The following is a 15244-nucleotide window of genomic DNA, read 5'->3' as shown; positions in this document are numbered from 1 at the left end:
GGGTCGGGGCTTCAGCCAGCCCGAAAGAGGGAAAAAAACCCACTTACTGCTCCTCAGCACTGGGCTTTTATTGAGGCGATCTGCACAGAGGGGAGGCGGCCCACAGGACACGGCCTCTCACGGGGGCACCACTCGCTGCGAAACTTGATTATGACAATTTCAATCCAGGTACAAAGTTAACGGCCGTTATCCGGAGGTGCGAGGTTCGTCACTCCTGAACCACCACACCTTAATCCCGGTGTTGTACGTCAAATACGGGAACATTTTAAAAAAATGGGAAGGAACTAATGTTACCATCATGATAAATAAAGAACGTGGAGAGACTTTATGTTCACATTCCTCCCAGTCCCTGATTAAGGGATGAGGCCGTTTCCCACCGACATCCACCCAATTTCTAACCTTCTTCCTAACAAAATGACCCAACGTCTCCTCCTCTTCTCAGGCCTCACATAGAGCAGCTCGCGCGTTACCAAGTCTAGCAATTCACATCACAGCAGCCAACAATCCCTCAATCCTCCTCTTGCCGAGACGCTCGTCCCGGCTGGCGCTGAGGAAGAGGCAAGGATCGAGAGGACACACATCCTTAGTATTATCTTCATTAACATCAGGCAGATGACACGATGGCAGATTTTAGGGCTTTAACGGAGGTTTGGGAGAGTTCTTTTTTAGTTGTAACAGACTGACGTCTCTATTCCATCTCTCTCATTTCTTCTCACTGGGAGACATGTAAGCAGTGTATCATTAGTTGTGCTAGCAGCTTTTCCTCCCAAATATCTTCCAGCAAAAACGTAATACAGATGTTTGCATCCATCAGTCATGCCAGCTGGAATTTCTAACTGAACCCAGTGGTGATGCGGGGTGGCAGATCTTCAGCCAGTCCAGATCTCAGATACCTTCTCCAGCCTCAGCCTTCCCTTCACCCGCGGCCTTACCGCCAGGCACGGTTCAGCAGCTTCACCTGAGCAAGTCTCTTGGTGATCATAGTAGCAAAAACCAGCCCAAAGAGGACGCTGCTTATCAGCACGTAGTCATAGTCGTCTTTCAGGACATCAAACTGCTTCGATGGGTACACTCGGGTCTGGTAGATGTCCAGGCCATATGCAACAACCTGAAGAGACGAGATCATGAGCTGGTAATGCAGCTTTGAGCATAAAACCACATCAAAAATGACTGACTCAGGTCTACACTTCTGATTAAAAGAAGAAATGTTTAAGCAGTGAGCAGCCAGATGATGGGAAGTTGCAGATCTCCAAGCCCAGGCTACGGTATCACGCTGCTCTACTCCCAAACTCCCCTGTATTGAATCCTCCGCCCTGTACTCACCAAACAAGTAGACTCTAGGCCGGAGGGGGCTGTATAAATCCCTCTCATCCGGGATATGGTTTGATTGTAGTTGATAAACCTCTCGGCGTGGATCTGCACATCAGGAGAGTATGGAATCAGGTTCTCTTCTCTAAAAGGCATTTAAAGAGAAATCAAAACCCAGTCAAACAGCACACGGAGGACATCATCTGCATCTCCTAGTCTGATTATCACAGGCTGACTTGAAACAGCAAATTTAGCAGCTTTTCCCAGTGCAGATTCATTTTTGCTGCAGAATGAAAATCAAACATGCCAGCTGGGTCACACCACACTGCAGCAGCCTCCTTTCAGGCTTCTGAAGTTTGAAAAATAAGTGTGATTCTAAAAACTTCAGAGAGTTACTCAGACTGCTGCTTCTTAAGAGTGCAGACAACAGGCTGGTTTTGCTAATGATAAGACCTGCTGCATTACAGACAAATTTATTCCATTGTCATAGACAGGAAACAAAGCAACCTCACTTAATTTCATGCAAGAATCGCCCTCGATCTGTCCAGGACAAGTTGTTCTACTTCACACCACTGTTTTGCACACAAAAATCCATCCCTCTTCCAAGGTGCATTAGAACAGCTGTCATCACGCTTTCCTTACCTGCTTTGTTCCGTAGGGATCTCCGGGCGGCGAGGATCCAGCAGAGCCTTTGGAAGGGAGAGGATGGCCCCGGAGGGAAGCCCAACTGTGCATTAAAAAAAAAAGCATCTTAAAAATGGCCATTTCTGACAGCATTTTCTAACACCTAACATAAATGCTCTCCTTGTGCTTTTCCCTGAACTTACTGGGAGTGCAGGGCAGCCCACAGGCAGGATTTTTTTGGCAGTAAACTCCATTTTGCTTGGGTTTTAGTGTGAAACCTGGCTTGTGCAAGTAGCAGAAGCACATTCAGAACAGAATAGCGTGTACTTACTGAGCAAGTGACGGCTGGTGATGCCACGCTCAGTGATGGTGGCCTCCATGGCACTGATAGCAGATGGGAAGATGTAAGACTGCTGGAGGACCTGAGGTAAAATCGGGCGGTCAAGGGAACTGAAGGCTGTGGCATTATATTGCTCCGTCCCTTCATACAGCTCCAGCACAGTGAACTCGTTCCGACGTGCCTTCGTGTTCCAGTATTGGTACTGAAACGAGAAAAGATTTGTAGGAAGACATGGCAAGCAGAGTCAATAACACAGAGGGAGCAGGAAATCACAGAGAATGGTCAAAAAGTCTTCTCCATACAGGGTCAGCAACGGCCCCTACCTCCCAAACGTAAAGAACAATAAGATAAGAATAACTTCTTACCACCACCCAGTTCTCTGAATGCACCATGTGCACAGGCCCCTTTGCTTTCTTCTGTACTGATGAGTGGATGATCCTGCCTGTGACTCCATCAATCAGATATATTCCAATGAAAGTACGCTCATGGTGCGTATCTGTGCTCTCTGTCACCACAGCAAGCAAGTTTGGATTCAAGGACTAGAGAAAAAGTTAAAAAAACCCAACTGAGACCCACACTTTAGTGCCACTGTTCATCTGTATTTCATCTGGGACTAGGCATATAATTAGCAAAGTAACTTATTAGCACCTGAAGAAATCAAGCAGATATTTCCCAATCATCAGATGTGTGACTGACATAGTTGCATATAAAACATTTTATACAAGAAATCTCTACCAAAATTAGCATCTTCTGCAGAGGGTTACGGATACTGATGCATATATAAAAAAAAACGCACCGCAGGGCAATTAATCTCAATGTAGTGCCTAGAACGGTGCTGAGATCTTCCCGTGAGAAAATGCATCAACAAAAAGTCAACAAAAAGTTCCAACGACACCTTATAGAGAACACTGCGGTCTCCCATCACACGGCCCTGGGAGTGCACGTGCTCGCTGGACCTCTTCCCTTTCACAGTCACGATCCTCTGTACTTCGGTGGGTATAATCACCTCCCAGCTCTCCTCTGTTGTCAGGTCCTGCAAGCAAAAAGCATGACGTAGGAGGTTTTATCTTGTCCTCAAAAGACACCATCTCCACCAATAAAGACACTGGGACCTTTCTCTGCTTTTGAATTTTAAGTTTCTTAAGCACATTTTGAGGCTGAACTGTTTCTATTCTGAGCAAAACTCCGTAAACCAAATGGAGAGATATATTGTTATCCAGAGGACATTTAGGAAAGTGACATCACTTAAACTGTAATGAGTCTTCCATACCTTTTTTAGCCTGAATCCAGAGAGTCTTCCCTGCTCAGCATCAACTAGATAAAAAAAGATAGAATGGGCTATTTCTTCTAACTGGCGAAGGACATTTTTAGTTGCTGGGAAAGCTGTAACCTGGAAAAGAAGAATTGAAACACAGGTTAAAAACCAACTGAGACACAAAAGAAAAAAAAGAAAGCAACACCGAAAGATTATTTCAAACATGTTTATCAGGATGAGGTCTGTTTTACCAGAATAGCCTCATAATTTTGTGTGAAATGTGACTCAACAGCATTTTTTTTCAATCTTGCTCCAAAAGGGAGGGGAATAATTAACCAGAACATAAAGAAAACTGCCTCCAGGCAAAGCAATTTACCTTGTACTCATCATCAATCAAGAGCAGTACTTTGGCGTAGTCTTGATCCATAATAGGCAGAAGCAAAGTCTGAAGAATTGGACGCTTCAAAACAGGGGGAGCTACTTGACTTCTCTTCCCAAAGATGGGGTTAAAGACATACAGAAAGCTCATTTTGGTTTCCTAAACAACAAACAAGATGCAAAACTTCAAAGGTGGATAAGAGAGCTGGCTTTCTACCTGTTACTTGCTGATGTTGACTATTAATTCAGCTGGATTCAGCTACTTCATCCTCAAAATATTCTGTTTGGACCCACATATACTCTAGCTCACATTTCTCTACCAAAGCCGTACCATGGCATAACACTGTAACTAAATCCCACCTGCCACCTGCTGAGGCAGTCTCAACACAAAGTAATGTCTCCTCCTCCCCCATGTAGGGCGTACAAAACCTCCTGCAGCTAGCTAAAGGACAGCCATCGTCACCTGGCTAATGGAGACCACACATGATTTAACTCAATGACCAAAGAAACGGGATGAAATTATTTTCCTTGTTTCGACAGAAGGCTTCACAATGAGCATCCTTAAATTCTTTAGGATTGCATGTCTGCTTCCCTCCAGCTCTCAATCTTCTCCTATCCCCACGTCAGAGATAACCAGGTCATACCCAAAAAGATGCTTCCTTCTGCCCTTTCAAAGGGCGGATGTCCATGCTAAGCAGGTTCAGAGGTGGAATAGAGGAAAGGGACTCACCCTGTCCTTAACAAGCAAGGTACATTGTGGGGGGTGTGGGAAATGGGCTGTTGTTCTTTGGACCATCAGCTTGAAGGAGGAGCCCGGTTTCACATTCCTGAGATACTGCTTCCACAGGATGGTGCCAGAACTGCTTTCAATACCAAAAAGCTGAGCAAAGAGACACAGTAAAGCCAAAGTTTAGAACAACACACCTCTTGTGTTTAAGCACTGAATCTTTCTTTAGGATATGGCAAAGAAAGAAGAGTCTTAGTCCCTCTCCAAAGGTACCAATATTCTGCACATCTCCTCGTGACATTCTGCCCAAGCCTGGCGAAAAACAGGGGTGGGAATTCAGAGCTGAGACTCTTTGCTACCATCTAGAAACAGATTCCTGGCTCCCTCACCTTTCCCGAAGCGGTGACCATCACCATCATTTTCTGGAGGTTGAATTCATCTCTGGCCAAATTGTCAATGTTAATCTCATTTTTAATCTGGCTCCGGGGTTTCCTGGCATCATAAAACATCTTCCAAAGATGGGCAGTCCAGGCTTGCAGCAGGATAAGTTGGGAGGACAGCCGCTTCAGGAACATCCCCAGCAAACCATCTGCAAATAGACCAACAGTGGTACCAAGAGGGAAAAAACATTACATCCCACTCCATAATTGAAATTATGGTCTCAGCCAGTAGAAGAAATGCTGCCATGCATAAACCTGTGATAATTCTTTGCCTCTGCTTCCCACTCCAGAGTAGCAGAGCTATAGTTACCATTTTTGTGATAGACCCTGGCATTTACCAACCTTTTCCCACTTCACAGCGGTATATCTCATTCCAAAAGATGCTCTCATCAACTGAAAGCAAATTCCTGCAGAGTACATCATCTCCTCCTTTGTGTTCCTTCTTTCTCACTGGTACACTCACAGCAAGTGCCCACCTAAAGCTCACCCACCTGTAAGGTCTATATCTCCCTCTGCACTCATTACTCAGAGCAAGAGAAGCCCCTGAAGTAAAAAAATACTTCATTCTGCCCAATCAGGGTTTATATTTAGCTTCTCAAAATAAGCAGAACACCAGACTTCAACTATATTTCACCACTGAGGAAAGCAAGCAGAGAGGAGATCAAATTCTACTAAGAAACATTAGTCAGAAGTATTAGAAAACACTGCATGCAATCTGAGGTTACCTTGAATGGCTGCATCCAGGACAGCAAGAAAACACAAAACAAAGCAAAAACAAAAGCTATTGCAAATGAGTTTTCCAGAAAGGGTCAAAGGGAAATATTTAGGAGAGATGGCCAAAATCCCTCCTACCGCTGCTGTTTTTTGAATGTAACACTGTAATATGCTCGTGACATCTGCACTTGGCATTGGACTTCAAAAGTTTAGAGAGAAATGCGTTTATTTCTGCTCATTTTTATCGCCATCAGTAGAGATTCGAATTGTAACTCTCAGCTCAGATGAAAATGAAAACAATAAATACATTTTTTCAGGAAAAAAAACAAACCAAATCACATGCCTAAAGGTAATTCTATTAAGTCTATGACATACCTGCTTTCTTTCCAAATTCTCCCTCCAACTCAGCCTGTGCACCTGTCAGAGGTAGATCCACCATCTCCAAGCTTACCACTTCTGCTAGTGACTCCTCTCTACTCCATACAACTTTTCCTAGAAAGAAAAATGAGTAGAATATTGGAAAAATCAACTTGGAAATTGGAAAAATCTGGGAATAGACTTTTGGAGGAAAACTCGTCACTCAGCATAGAAGCATCTTCCAGTGGGCCCTACAAATACAAATCACTGACCTTAACAAAATGCAAAATAGCTTATATCTATCTAATCTCATGTGATTAGCTATGTCATAAAAGACAAATACTTTATGCAACTGGAGCCACTGTTGAAAAAAACCCCACAGGAACAGTAAAAGCAATCTGATGTTTTAAAAGGGTTACAGTCATTAAGTCTATCTAAAATAAGAGATACACAGTGTGAACACCTGGATGCCTTTTAAATCCTAGAAAATTCATGTCAGTGAGATGGAGTTTCAACCCTTCCTGCAAATTAACATTTTTGCCATGAGAAACTTTTCCGAAGAAACTTTGAAGAAGATCTACAACAGGACTTAGACTCTCATCCTACAAAGTTTCAAAATCTGCAGAAAACCCATGAAATTCAAAGGCTCTGTCTACACAGAGAACATTGCAGAACTGTTTTCTCAGATGAAATGTCTCGTGCGGGTGAAAGAGTCTCCAGTATCTTTCATGGGACTTAGAACAGTTAAATTCATTTTTGTCAGTTTCCAAAGAAAGAAATGATAAAATACAGTAATTTGGGACTTAGAATTTTTTTCTTGTGCACTGTTAAATATGGAGTGAGCTAGCTGTCTGCGCCTGTTACCTGGCTGCTGGAGGAATATTAGCATGTGGTCTTCTGTTTGCACCAAGGCTCGATAGCCCACAGAGTCATCCTTCTTCAGAAAAACTTGGATGTATAGCTGGAAGAAAGAGCAAGTAAAACAGCAAGGTTAATGATCACATCTCCTTGCACAAAACAGAACTCTCAGGAGAAAAAAAAGAGTGAACAGTTTGATTACATGCAGTAATCCAGCACATCCACAGAATCTTTCCACCTTGTCTGAAGGGCTCTACCAACCCTGCCAAATCAGGGTAGGGAGGGCACTGCAGGTCTGAGAAAGCACAGGACTGAAATAATCTCTCCCTGCTCACCTGCTGTGGCTTGGCACCGCTCTGCTCCAGGGTAAAGGTAATTGTGGTATCCAACAATCTTTGTCCAGTTTCAACCAGGTAGAGATTAATATTGTAGGTTTGATTAGAACAGGTTAAGGATTCCTATAACAACAGCCAGAAAATAGCTGAGTTAAACATACATGCCACACCAAATTCTGCAGGAGGATTTCATATTCAGCAAGAACTGAAGGTTCAAGATATTTTTAGATTATATATATATGGAGCTGCTACAAAGCATCAGGCTCCAAAAAGATGGTGTAACTCTTTTTTCATTCTGTTCCTGCATGCAAACAAATAAAATGGACTGTCAAAAACTTCTACTGTTCTTGGAAAGAAGTGAGCTTTATACCTGCTTCCGGGAATCCTCCAGAGTACTTCCAGCATGAAGGTCATCAGAACTTCCAGGTTTCTGAAACGAGGATGAGAAGAGATAACATGGCTGCAGACCCCAGTAACAGTACAAAAAAATTTAGGTTTTTTGAGTGTCTGACATGTCTCAGTTTGAAAACAGGCAGGAAACAGTTCTGTTCCATTCTATTTCTGATAAAAATGAAACCTTGCTAAGTTCGGTACCCCTAAGAACTGAAATCTTCTGTGGATCAGTAAAGCCAATTCCCAGGTTACATGCTCACTGCGCACAGGACAGTGTGCTTCACCGAGCCAGGGACAGCCTTAGCTGGATGCAATCAAGACCTGCTTGCATTACAATTGTCTTCGTATCTCTGAGAAGCTAATTAAATCTTCCTTTTCCTCAAGTTCCTACCCATCCCTGGGCCTGTGAAGGAAAACACTCGTGGAACCCACCCCCAGTGCATATCCACACTAGAGCTGTGCTGGTTATATAGTACAGGGAAATGGTGCTGACCAGTTCACTCCTGCAGGTCAGGACAGCAGCCACAGTTTTCTCCCCAGTTGTTGCAAAACTCACCAGAGCTGCCTGAAATGAAAAAAACAGCAGAAAATCATAACACAAACAAGAAAATCCCCAAATCCCACCAAAAACTACCTGTGCAGCCAATTAAGCCATACTAGAATTAAAACCAGATGATCTTGCAATCACTGTTTCACCAAATAAAAAAAAATTACCTCTTATAAGACTGAAAATACTTCTCATAAAGAGGAAACATGTTGACCTGCCACAGGTTTTTAAACCATTATGCCCAGTGTTACTGAGCTTTTTAAAGCTTGTTTGCTTTTCAAAACCTAACAAAAAACCAAAAAAACTCAAAACCTAAGTACTGCTGTAGACACGCATCTCTCTGTCCACCTCAAAACCAGGAAACTACCCTGATGCCGACAGCTATTGGCACCAAAGCACACCTACGCTGCTGTCTGGAAATATTTCAGCAGCTAGTATAAGTGAAATCAAATGGTTTTCACGTGTTGCAGCCAAGAGCACAATTGAAATGAGAGGCTCAGCAGCTTGTTCAGAACACTTAGTACAGAAGCGTCTGCTTGAAAGAATTTTAAGCTGTAGTTGGCCCTCTTGCTTGAGTACATTTATCTTGGGTACCTGCTGGAAGTCCCGAAGGTGGCTGAGCAGCCCGTGTTTGTACTGCAGCAGAGAGAAGTGGCTCGGAGACAGCTGCAGGAAGAACTGAGTCCGTGAAGGGCTGATTACATTGGGTTGAGTGGCCAATATCCTGGGCTGGAAGCCATCAGCAAACTCCAGGTCGAGTGACTGTGACAGGGAGACAAGCACATGTGTCCATGAGAACTTTATCATCACTGAAACCAATGTCTTCCTTTTATCAACAGCAATATAAGCTTTATGAAGAGGCTTCCCCACATCAGGATAAACAAAGCAGAAGCAAGGCCTTACTTCCTATGGGAGCAAAGCTCTGAAGACATCAATCCAGAACGAATGATTAGACAGACAAAAAGTTTTCTCTCCTTTCCTTCAATTTATGGATCATGCTCCCCCACACCCCTCCTCAGTCATTCTGCAGTTTACCGATAGAAACCCCTCCCCCCACTGCCAGGCTCAGTCAGGCACCAAATTAGTTGGACAACGAATCACGTACTCTTTCAGCACTTCTCACCTGCAGCGGGATCTGCTTCATCTCCTGCTCTGTCTCCAAGGAGCAAACATAGAGCGAATGGGTGCCCATGTCCATGCACACCAGCACCGCCTCCCCCACCACGCTGCACACACCGTTTAAGCTCTTCAGCCACGGGGCTGCTACTCTGATCTGCCAAGCGAGACATAAACAAAGAGACGAAGTTGTCAATACAACAAAATTTTCACAGAACCAACTTAGACACAACCAAGAATTTAAGTCAGAATTATTTTTACCCATGACCCTGGGAGAAACTATTTATCAGCCTGAGACTTCCAGGATGGTCTTGACTAACAGCTGCAAGTCTAATTCAGTTTTGCTTCCAGGGCATTCAGCAGTAAAATCCATTTATTGGCCCATAGGCAACGCCACAGTGAAAGGGAAGCTTATCTGTACTACAGCAATTAATTACTCTGCACACCACAGCCCATCTAGGTGGAAGTACGTTTGTCAATGTCAAATTCAGTATTTTGGAGCCACAATCGAGCACTACCTGTTTTGTAATTTCTCCATCTTCTACACTGAACGTTAAAATGTTCAAGTGGCTCTGGGGAACAATTCCAAGCACGTGGATCACTCCAGTCCCATGGGAATACAGTAACTGGTACTGAGTGCTCTCACTGCAAGAGAAGCAGCAACCATGAAGCATTGTTTTCTCACATCACTGTCTTCAAAAACATAAAGCAATTACAGCATCCTTTCCTCTCCAAGGCAACAGGCTCCCTATCAGAAGTTTAGACTTCTACTTAAAAACATATTCTTACCTTTCTGGTAAGTGTTCCACCCATTTCTGGTGCCCATTGGAAAGGTAGTGAAGAGAGATGGCTGCCTTCTTCAGGACTGCCACATATTTCACCACGTCCTGTAGCCCCACCAAACTAGCTACCTGGAAACTGAGCACAAGTCAGAGACAGTAAGTTAGAAAATTATTTTCTTCTAGGAAAAAAAACACACCACTCTGTTTGAAAACCTTCTTCAATCGCTTAACACAGTCCTGAAGTACAATTTATAACCCACTTCATCTATCCTTGCTGATCTCAATAAAAAGCATTAGGCTGGAGTTCAAACACCCCAAACCAGATGCAGGTTGAAGGGTTGTATAAATAAAGAGAAAACCTATCTATGAAAAAACTTTGTATCTCTTCCTCTTACTGGTTTGCTGAGAAATAGAAACAACATTAGTTTTAACTGCAAGGTTCAGGCATTCCTAAGGAATTCAGACAAATATTATTTCAGAAACCTTACATCTAACTAACTTTTCCCTATAATGCAAGTCAACAACCCCTTTCTGCCTTCCTAGACCAAGATTACAAAGGGAGAGACGGTGCAGACATAAAAACCTACCTGCCAGTGTCCAGTGACATCTCCCAGTTCAACCCTCCGATGTTGGTCTCCCAGGAACGCAGAATACGTCCAGCATTGGACACAGTGATGGCATCTGCCCAGGAAATTAAGAAAAGTTGAACACAGAACTCGTATCCCGTGTCAGATCAACAAGGCAATAAGCTCTGGCAAGTTCAACTTGTAGTCTAACGCATGATTGAGATCCCACATCCAAGGACAACTACTAGCCCCAGCACAGCATCCACATCTTCTCCTTACCCTGTCCATGGATCATCATTGCATCTATTGCCCCTTCAGGGGTTCCCTTGTCCACATGGCGCCACACTGAAAGAAACAGAGTTAAGTGAGAACAAGACTTGTTCCCCCAAAGGCATGTCTTTGTTATTAAGCGTAGACTCTTTATGGCAATAAGCTTATGCAGAGAACAGTCTGCCTGCCCTAAGCAACAGCTTTTGAACTGCTGGCTGAATCCTCGCAGCCTGCCAAAGCAGTATCACCAGCATTAATTTATCAGTATGAAAACGTAACGCAACTTCGTTGACACGTTAGCCCAAGGGCAACCGGTGTACTCCCCACAGCCGAACCCTGCTTCACTCACGGATTTCACCGCTCCTGGAGTTCAGGGCGGCCACGACATTCTTCTCAGTGGCCACAATAAGCTTCTTCGAACCCTGCGAGGCCTCCAAAGAGGCGAACTTGAGCTTCCCCACGTACTGCTGCCTCCTGGGAGAGGAAAAGCGAGCGAGGGTGAGACGGGACAACGGGACGCCTCGCTGAGGGGGCGGGAGGGGGCAGGCCCGACGGGCGGCTGCAGCAGGAGGCAGCACAGCGGGCCCAGGGCCTGCTTGCAGGAGGCGCGGTGGGGACGCCCCGGCTTTTCCCCAGCACTCACCAGTCGAACTTGCCCACTTGATCTTCATAGACGGCGGCCGCCAGCGGCAACAGCAGCAGCGCCCACAGCCCCGCCGCCATGGCAGCGCCCGGCCGCGCTCCCGGCGCCGAGGGGGCCCCAAGGCCAAAGGGCCGCCCGCATCGCCGCCTGCGCGGAAAACCCGCGTGAGCACCGCCGGCTGGATGCAGGCAGCGCGAGGGGCAGCCCGCGGGCACTCCCAGCAGCCCGCGCGGCGCGGAGGGGGCCTCGAAGCACGGCGGCGGCGCCATGCCGAAGTCCAAGCGGGACCGCAAGGGTGAGCGCTGCGACCCCCCACTCCCCGTCCCGCTTCTCCGTTCCTTCCCCGTCCTAACGCGCCCTGTCCGCTCTCCTCCCCGCAGTCTCCCTGACGCGGACCCCCAGGAAGGGGTTGGAGGCCAAGCAGGCGCTCATCGCCGAGGTGAGTGCGGCCCAGCCCGGCGCGGTGCCCGGTCCCCCCCTCTCTCTCTCCCGGTTAACCGGTACCTTCCAGCTCCGGCGGTGCGTGGACACCTACAAATACATCTTCGTCTTTTCTGTTGCCAACATGAGGAATAACAAGCTGAAGGATGTCCGAAACGCCTGGAAGCACAGCAGGTGAGCCGGGGCGGCGGCAGGGGGATGCTGCCCGAGGGGGAGCGTGGCTTGGGAGCTGACAGCCGCCGCCTCCTCCTCCTCCTCTTCCTCCCGCTGCCCCAGGATCTTCTTCGGGAAGAACAAAGTGATGATGGTGGCGCTGGGACGGGAGCCGAGCAGCGAGTACAAGGAGAATCTGCACAAGGTAAGGGCTGGGGGGTTTTTCTGTGACATTCTAAGGCTTCACTTGGCTGCGTCACGGAATAAACGTCAAGGGACAGCGGAGCTGCCCCGGGTCTGCAGCGCGACACAAACCTCTGTCATTAGCAGAGCTTTGGCAGCTGCACGGACCTGAACACTAAGGGATAAGCCCTTGGTGCTGCCCGAGTCCCACGGGCAGTTTCTCTCTTTCAGGTCAGCAAACACCTGAGGGGTGAGGTCGGTCTCCTCTTCACTAACCGCACCAGAGACGAGGTGGACGAGTAAGTACGGGTCTGTCGCAGCTGTGGCTTTGAAATGCTGAGCAGCCGTTTTCCCACGCAACCACTTCACTTGCTGATGTTTCTCTTAAAGCGGTGATGATGTCATCCCGAGGGGCCTGGGCAGGCTGGACAGGTGGGCCTGGGCAAACCTCGTGAGGTTCAACAAGGCCAAGGGCAAGGTCCTGCCCATGAGTCGGGCCAATCCCCAGCACAAATCCAGGCTGGGCGAGGAGGGGCTGGAGAGCAGCCCTGAGGAGAAGGACTTGGGGTGTTGGTGGATGAAAAGCTGGACATGAGCCATGTGCACTCGCAGCCCAGAAGGCTGCCTGTGTGCTGGGCTGCATCCAGAGCAGTGTGGCCAGCAGGTCAGGGAGGGGATTCTTCACCTCTGCTCCACTCTCGTGAGACCCCCCTGCAGTGCTGGGTCCAGCTCTGGGGGCACCAACATCAGAAGGACACGGACCTGCTCGAGCGGGGCCAGAGGAGGCCATGAACATGCTTGGGGGGGCTGGAGCAGCTCCCCTGTGAGGACAGGCTGAGAGAGTTGGGGGGGTTCAGCTGGAGACGAGAAGGCTCCAGGGAGACCTTAGAGCGGCCTCCCGGGACTTAAAGGAATGGGGAGGGACTCTTGATCAGAGAGTGTAGGGATAGGACGAGGGGTAATGGTTTTAAACTGAAAGAGGGTAAATTTAGATTAGATGTAAGGAAGAAATTCTTCCCTGTGAGGGTGGTGAGACACTGGCACGGGTTGCCCAGAGAAGCTGTGGCTGCCCCCTCCCTGGAAGAGTTCAAGGCCAGGTTGGACGGGGCTTTGGGCAGTCTGGGCTAGTGGAAGGTGTCCCTGCCCAGGGGGGTGGAACTGGGTGATCTTTAAGGTCCCTTCCAACCCAGACCATCCTGTGATTCTATCATCTCATGAGGCTTTTCCACTCATCTTTCTCTGCCATCCCCTCACGAGCAGGGAAGAAGTTATGGCAGGCTGCGCCGCAATCCCCGTCTTAGCCAAGGGATGTTTTTACCACAGCTAAAGCTCTCGTCGTCTGTCTCTGTCTCAGGTGGTTCTCCAAATTCAAAGAGGTGGACTTTGCCCGTGCAGGGAACAAGGCGACGTACGCGGTGAGCCTGGACACGGGGCCCTTGGAGCAGTTCCCCCACTCCATGGAGCCTCAGTTACGGCAGCTGGGATTGCCAACGGCGTTAAAGAAAGGTATGTGAAGCAGCTGAGAATGTAAGCTTCATTTTTCATCTATGCTGATAAGATCTTTTAAGAAGAAGGTTAAATAATCGAGTAGAATTTAGTTTGAAGAAAATGCGATGGACAACTTTCTCCTTCTTCAGCTGGTGCTAGAACTCACTATATACTTCTTGCACCATTCTTCTCAAACTGATGTCAAAGGATGAGTGAAACAGCCAGCTTTCTACAAGATGCCGTCCTTTTTCAGTGGAAACAACTAGGCCTAGCCTAACCTAGCGCATTGGCTTCCCCCTCAGAAACTAGATGTGAGCTTTTCTTTAGAGTTTATCTCTCCCAGCTTCTTGGGGTGTGCTAATATTTGCATGGAAAGGCGTAAGCTACAAAGGGCGGTGTTTGAGAGAGGCTTAGCTCTGCACCCCACATTTCGGTGGGCTTATCTAGTATTTGTGAGTTTATTTCAAGAGCTTTTGTTCCTGCAGGAGTGGTGACGTTACTTTCAGATTATGAAGTCTGCAAAGAAGGGGACGTTCTCACCCCCGAGCAAGCCCGTGTGCTGGTGAGTAATGCTGGAACGCAGTGTCTGCGCCAGCCCCTGTTTCCCCCGATACAAAATAATTAACTGGTTTAATTCCGCTGGAGGGTGCGAGCTCCCAGACGAAGGTGAGCAGTACTTCTGGTTAGCGGGGCGCAGCAAACATCCTTACACATTCCTAATGCTAAAACTCTGCAGCAATTATTTTGGCTCCTGCTTCGTTGCCGTTCCCATCTGGAAGCGGTGTTTATTGTCTGGTTTTGCTAGGCTGGCCACAGAGACAATAAAGCAGGAATGACAGATTTGTGTCCTTTCTTAGAAACTCTTTGGCTATGAGATGGCGGAGTTTAAAGTCACCATCAAATTTTTGTGGAATTCTGAGACGGGAGACTTCCAGAAGCTTGTGGGAGACTCAGCAGAGGAGGAGGAAGAGGAGGATGACGATGATGACAGCAACGAGGACTAGCAGCAGTCCTTACGCTTGGACACCAGACAGTTTTACTCTATTTTAGAGGCAAAAAGAGGAGGATGTTTCCCTTCCCTGTTTACACCAGGAGGACGAGGACGATCAGCTCAAACACGTTCTTCATAAAAAATTACCGAATTATGCTTTTTTAATATAAATCTGTATATAAAACTTCCGATGGTTGTCGCTGCTGCCTGTTACTGTTTGACTACCCCAGGATCTGAGGCAATGCCACCTCAAACATGAAAGCCAGGCAGAAAGCATGTAAATGTAACACAATTTAGCCACAGCACACCTGGGGAAGATGCTGAGGGTTTGTTCT

The 15244-nt window shown here is 46.9% G+C and overlaps 2 protein-coding genes across 2 annotated transcripts; one reads left to right on the top strand and one right to left on the bottom strand.

The window, feature by feature from the left end:
- Positions 1-47: 47 nt before the first annotated feature.
- Positions 48-11794, bottom strand: EMC1 (ER membrane protein complex subunit 1). The gene is made up of 23 exons (XM_074892661.1): positions 11654-11794; positions 11360-11484; positions 11020-11085; positions 10762-10855; positions 10182-10310; positions 9911-10037; positions 9400-9549; positions 8871-9038; positions 8223-8294; positions 7707-7766; positions 7337-7459; positions 7008-7104; positions 6162-6278; positions 5022-5221; positions 4636-4785; positions 3904-4065; positions 3543-3662; positions 3168-3305; positions 2638-2811; positions 2264-2474; positions 1951-2035; positions 1324-1453; positions 48-1108 (listed from the first exon to the last, which is right to left on the bottom strand). Exons 1-23 carry the CDS (start codon positions 11731-11733, stop codon positions 929-931), a joined length of 2958 nt encoding a protein of 985 aa, XP_074748762.1. The 5' UTR covers positions 11734-11794; the 3' UTR covers positions 48-928.
- A 90-nt stretch (positions 11795-11884) lies between these two features.
- Positions 11885-15098, top strand: MRTO4 (MRT4 homolog, ribosome maturation factor). Its single transcript, XM_074892765.1, has 8 exons — positions 11885-11948; positions 12034-12092; positions 12165-12268; positions 12371-12452; positions 12662-12729; positions 13785-13936; positions 14404-14480; positions 14776-15098. Exons 1-8 carry the CDS (start codon positions 11921-11923, stop codon positions 14920-14922), a joined length of 717 nt encoding a protein of 238 aa, XP_074748866.1. The 5' UTR covers positions 11885-11920; the 3' UTR covers positions 14923-15098.
- The last annotated feature ends 146 nt before the right edge of the window (positions 15099-15244 follow it).

This window comes from Strix uralensis, chromosome 23 (genome assembly GCF_047716275.1).
Source record: "Strix uralensis isolate ZFMK-TIS-50842 chromosome 23, bStrUra1, whole genome shotgun sequence".
NCBI classification, from domain to species: domain Eukaryota; kingdom Metazoa; phylum Chordata; class Aves; order Strigiformes; family Strigidae; genus Strix; species Strix uralensis.
This window is presented reverse-complemented; position numbering and strand designations above follow the sequence as displayed.

Coding starts and splice junctions, on each gene's coding strand:
- EMC1 (XM_074892661.1), bottom strand. CDS start 11,733: ATGGCGGCGGGGCTGTGGGCGCTGCTGCTGTTGCCGCTGGCGGCCGCC. Junction 4,786..5,021: donor TGGTCACCGCTTCGGGAAAG/GTGAGGGAGCCA, acceptor CTCTTTGCTCAG/CTTTTTGGTATTGAAAGCAG. Junction 2,812..3,167: donor ACCGCAGTGTTCTCTATAAG/GTGTCGTTGGAA, acceptor CTTTTTCTCTAG/TCCTTGAATCCAAACTTGCT.
- MRTO4 (XM_074892765.1), top strand. CDS start 11,921: ATGCCGAAGTCCAAGCGGGACCGCAAGG. Junction 12,093..12,164: donor AGCAGGCGCTCATCGCCGAG/GTGAGTGCGGCC, acceptor GGTACCTTCCAG/CTCCGGCGGTGCGTGGACAC. Junction 12,269..12,370: donor AACGCCTGGAAGCACAGCAG/GTGAGCCGGGGC, acceptor CCGCTGCCCCAG/GATCTTCTTCGGGAAGAACA.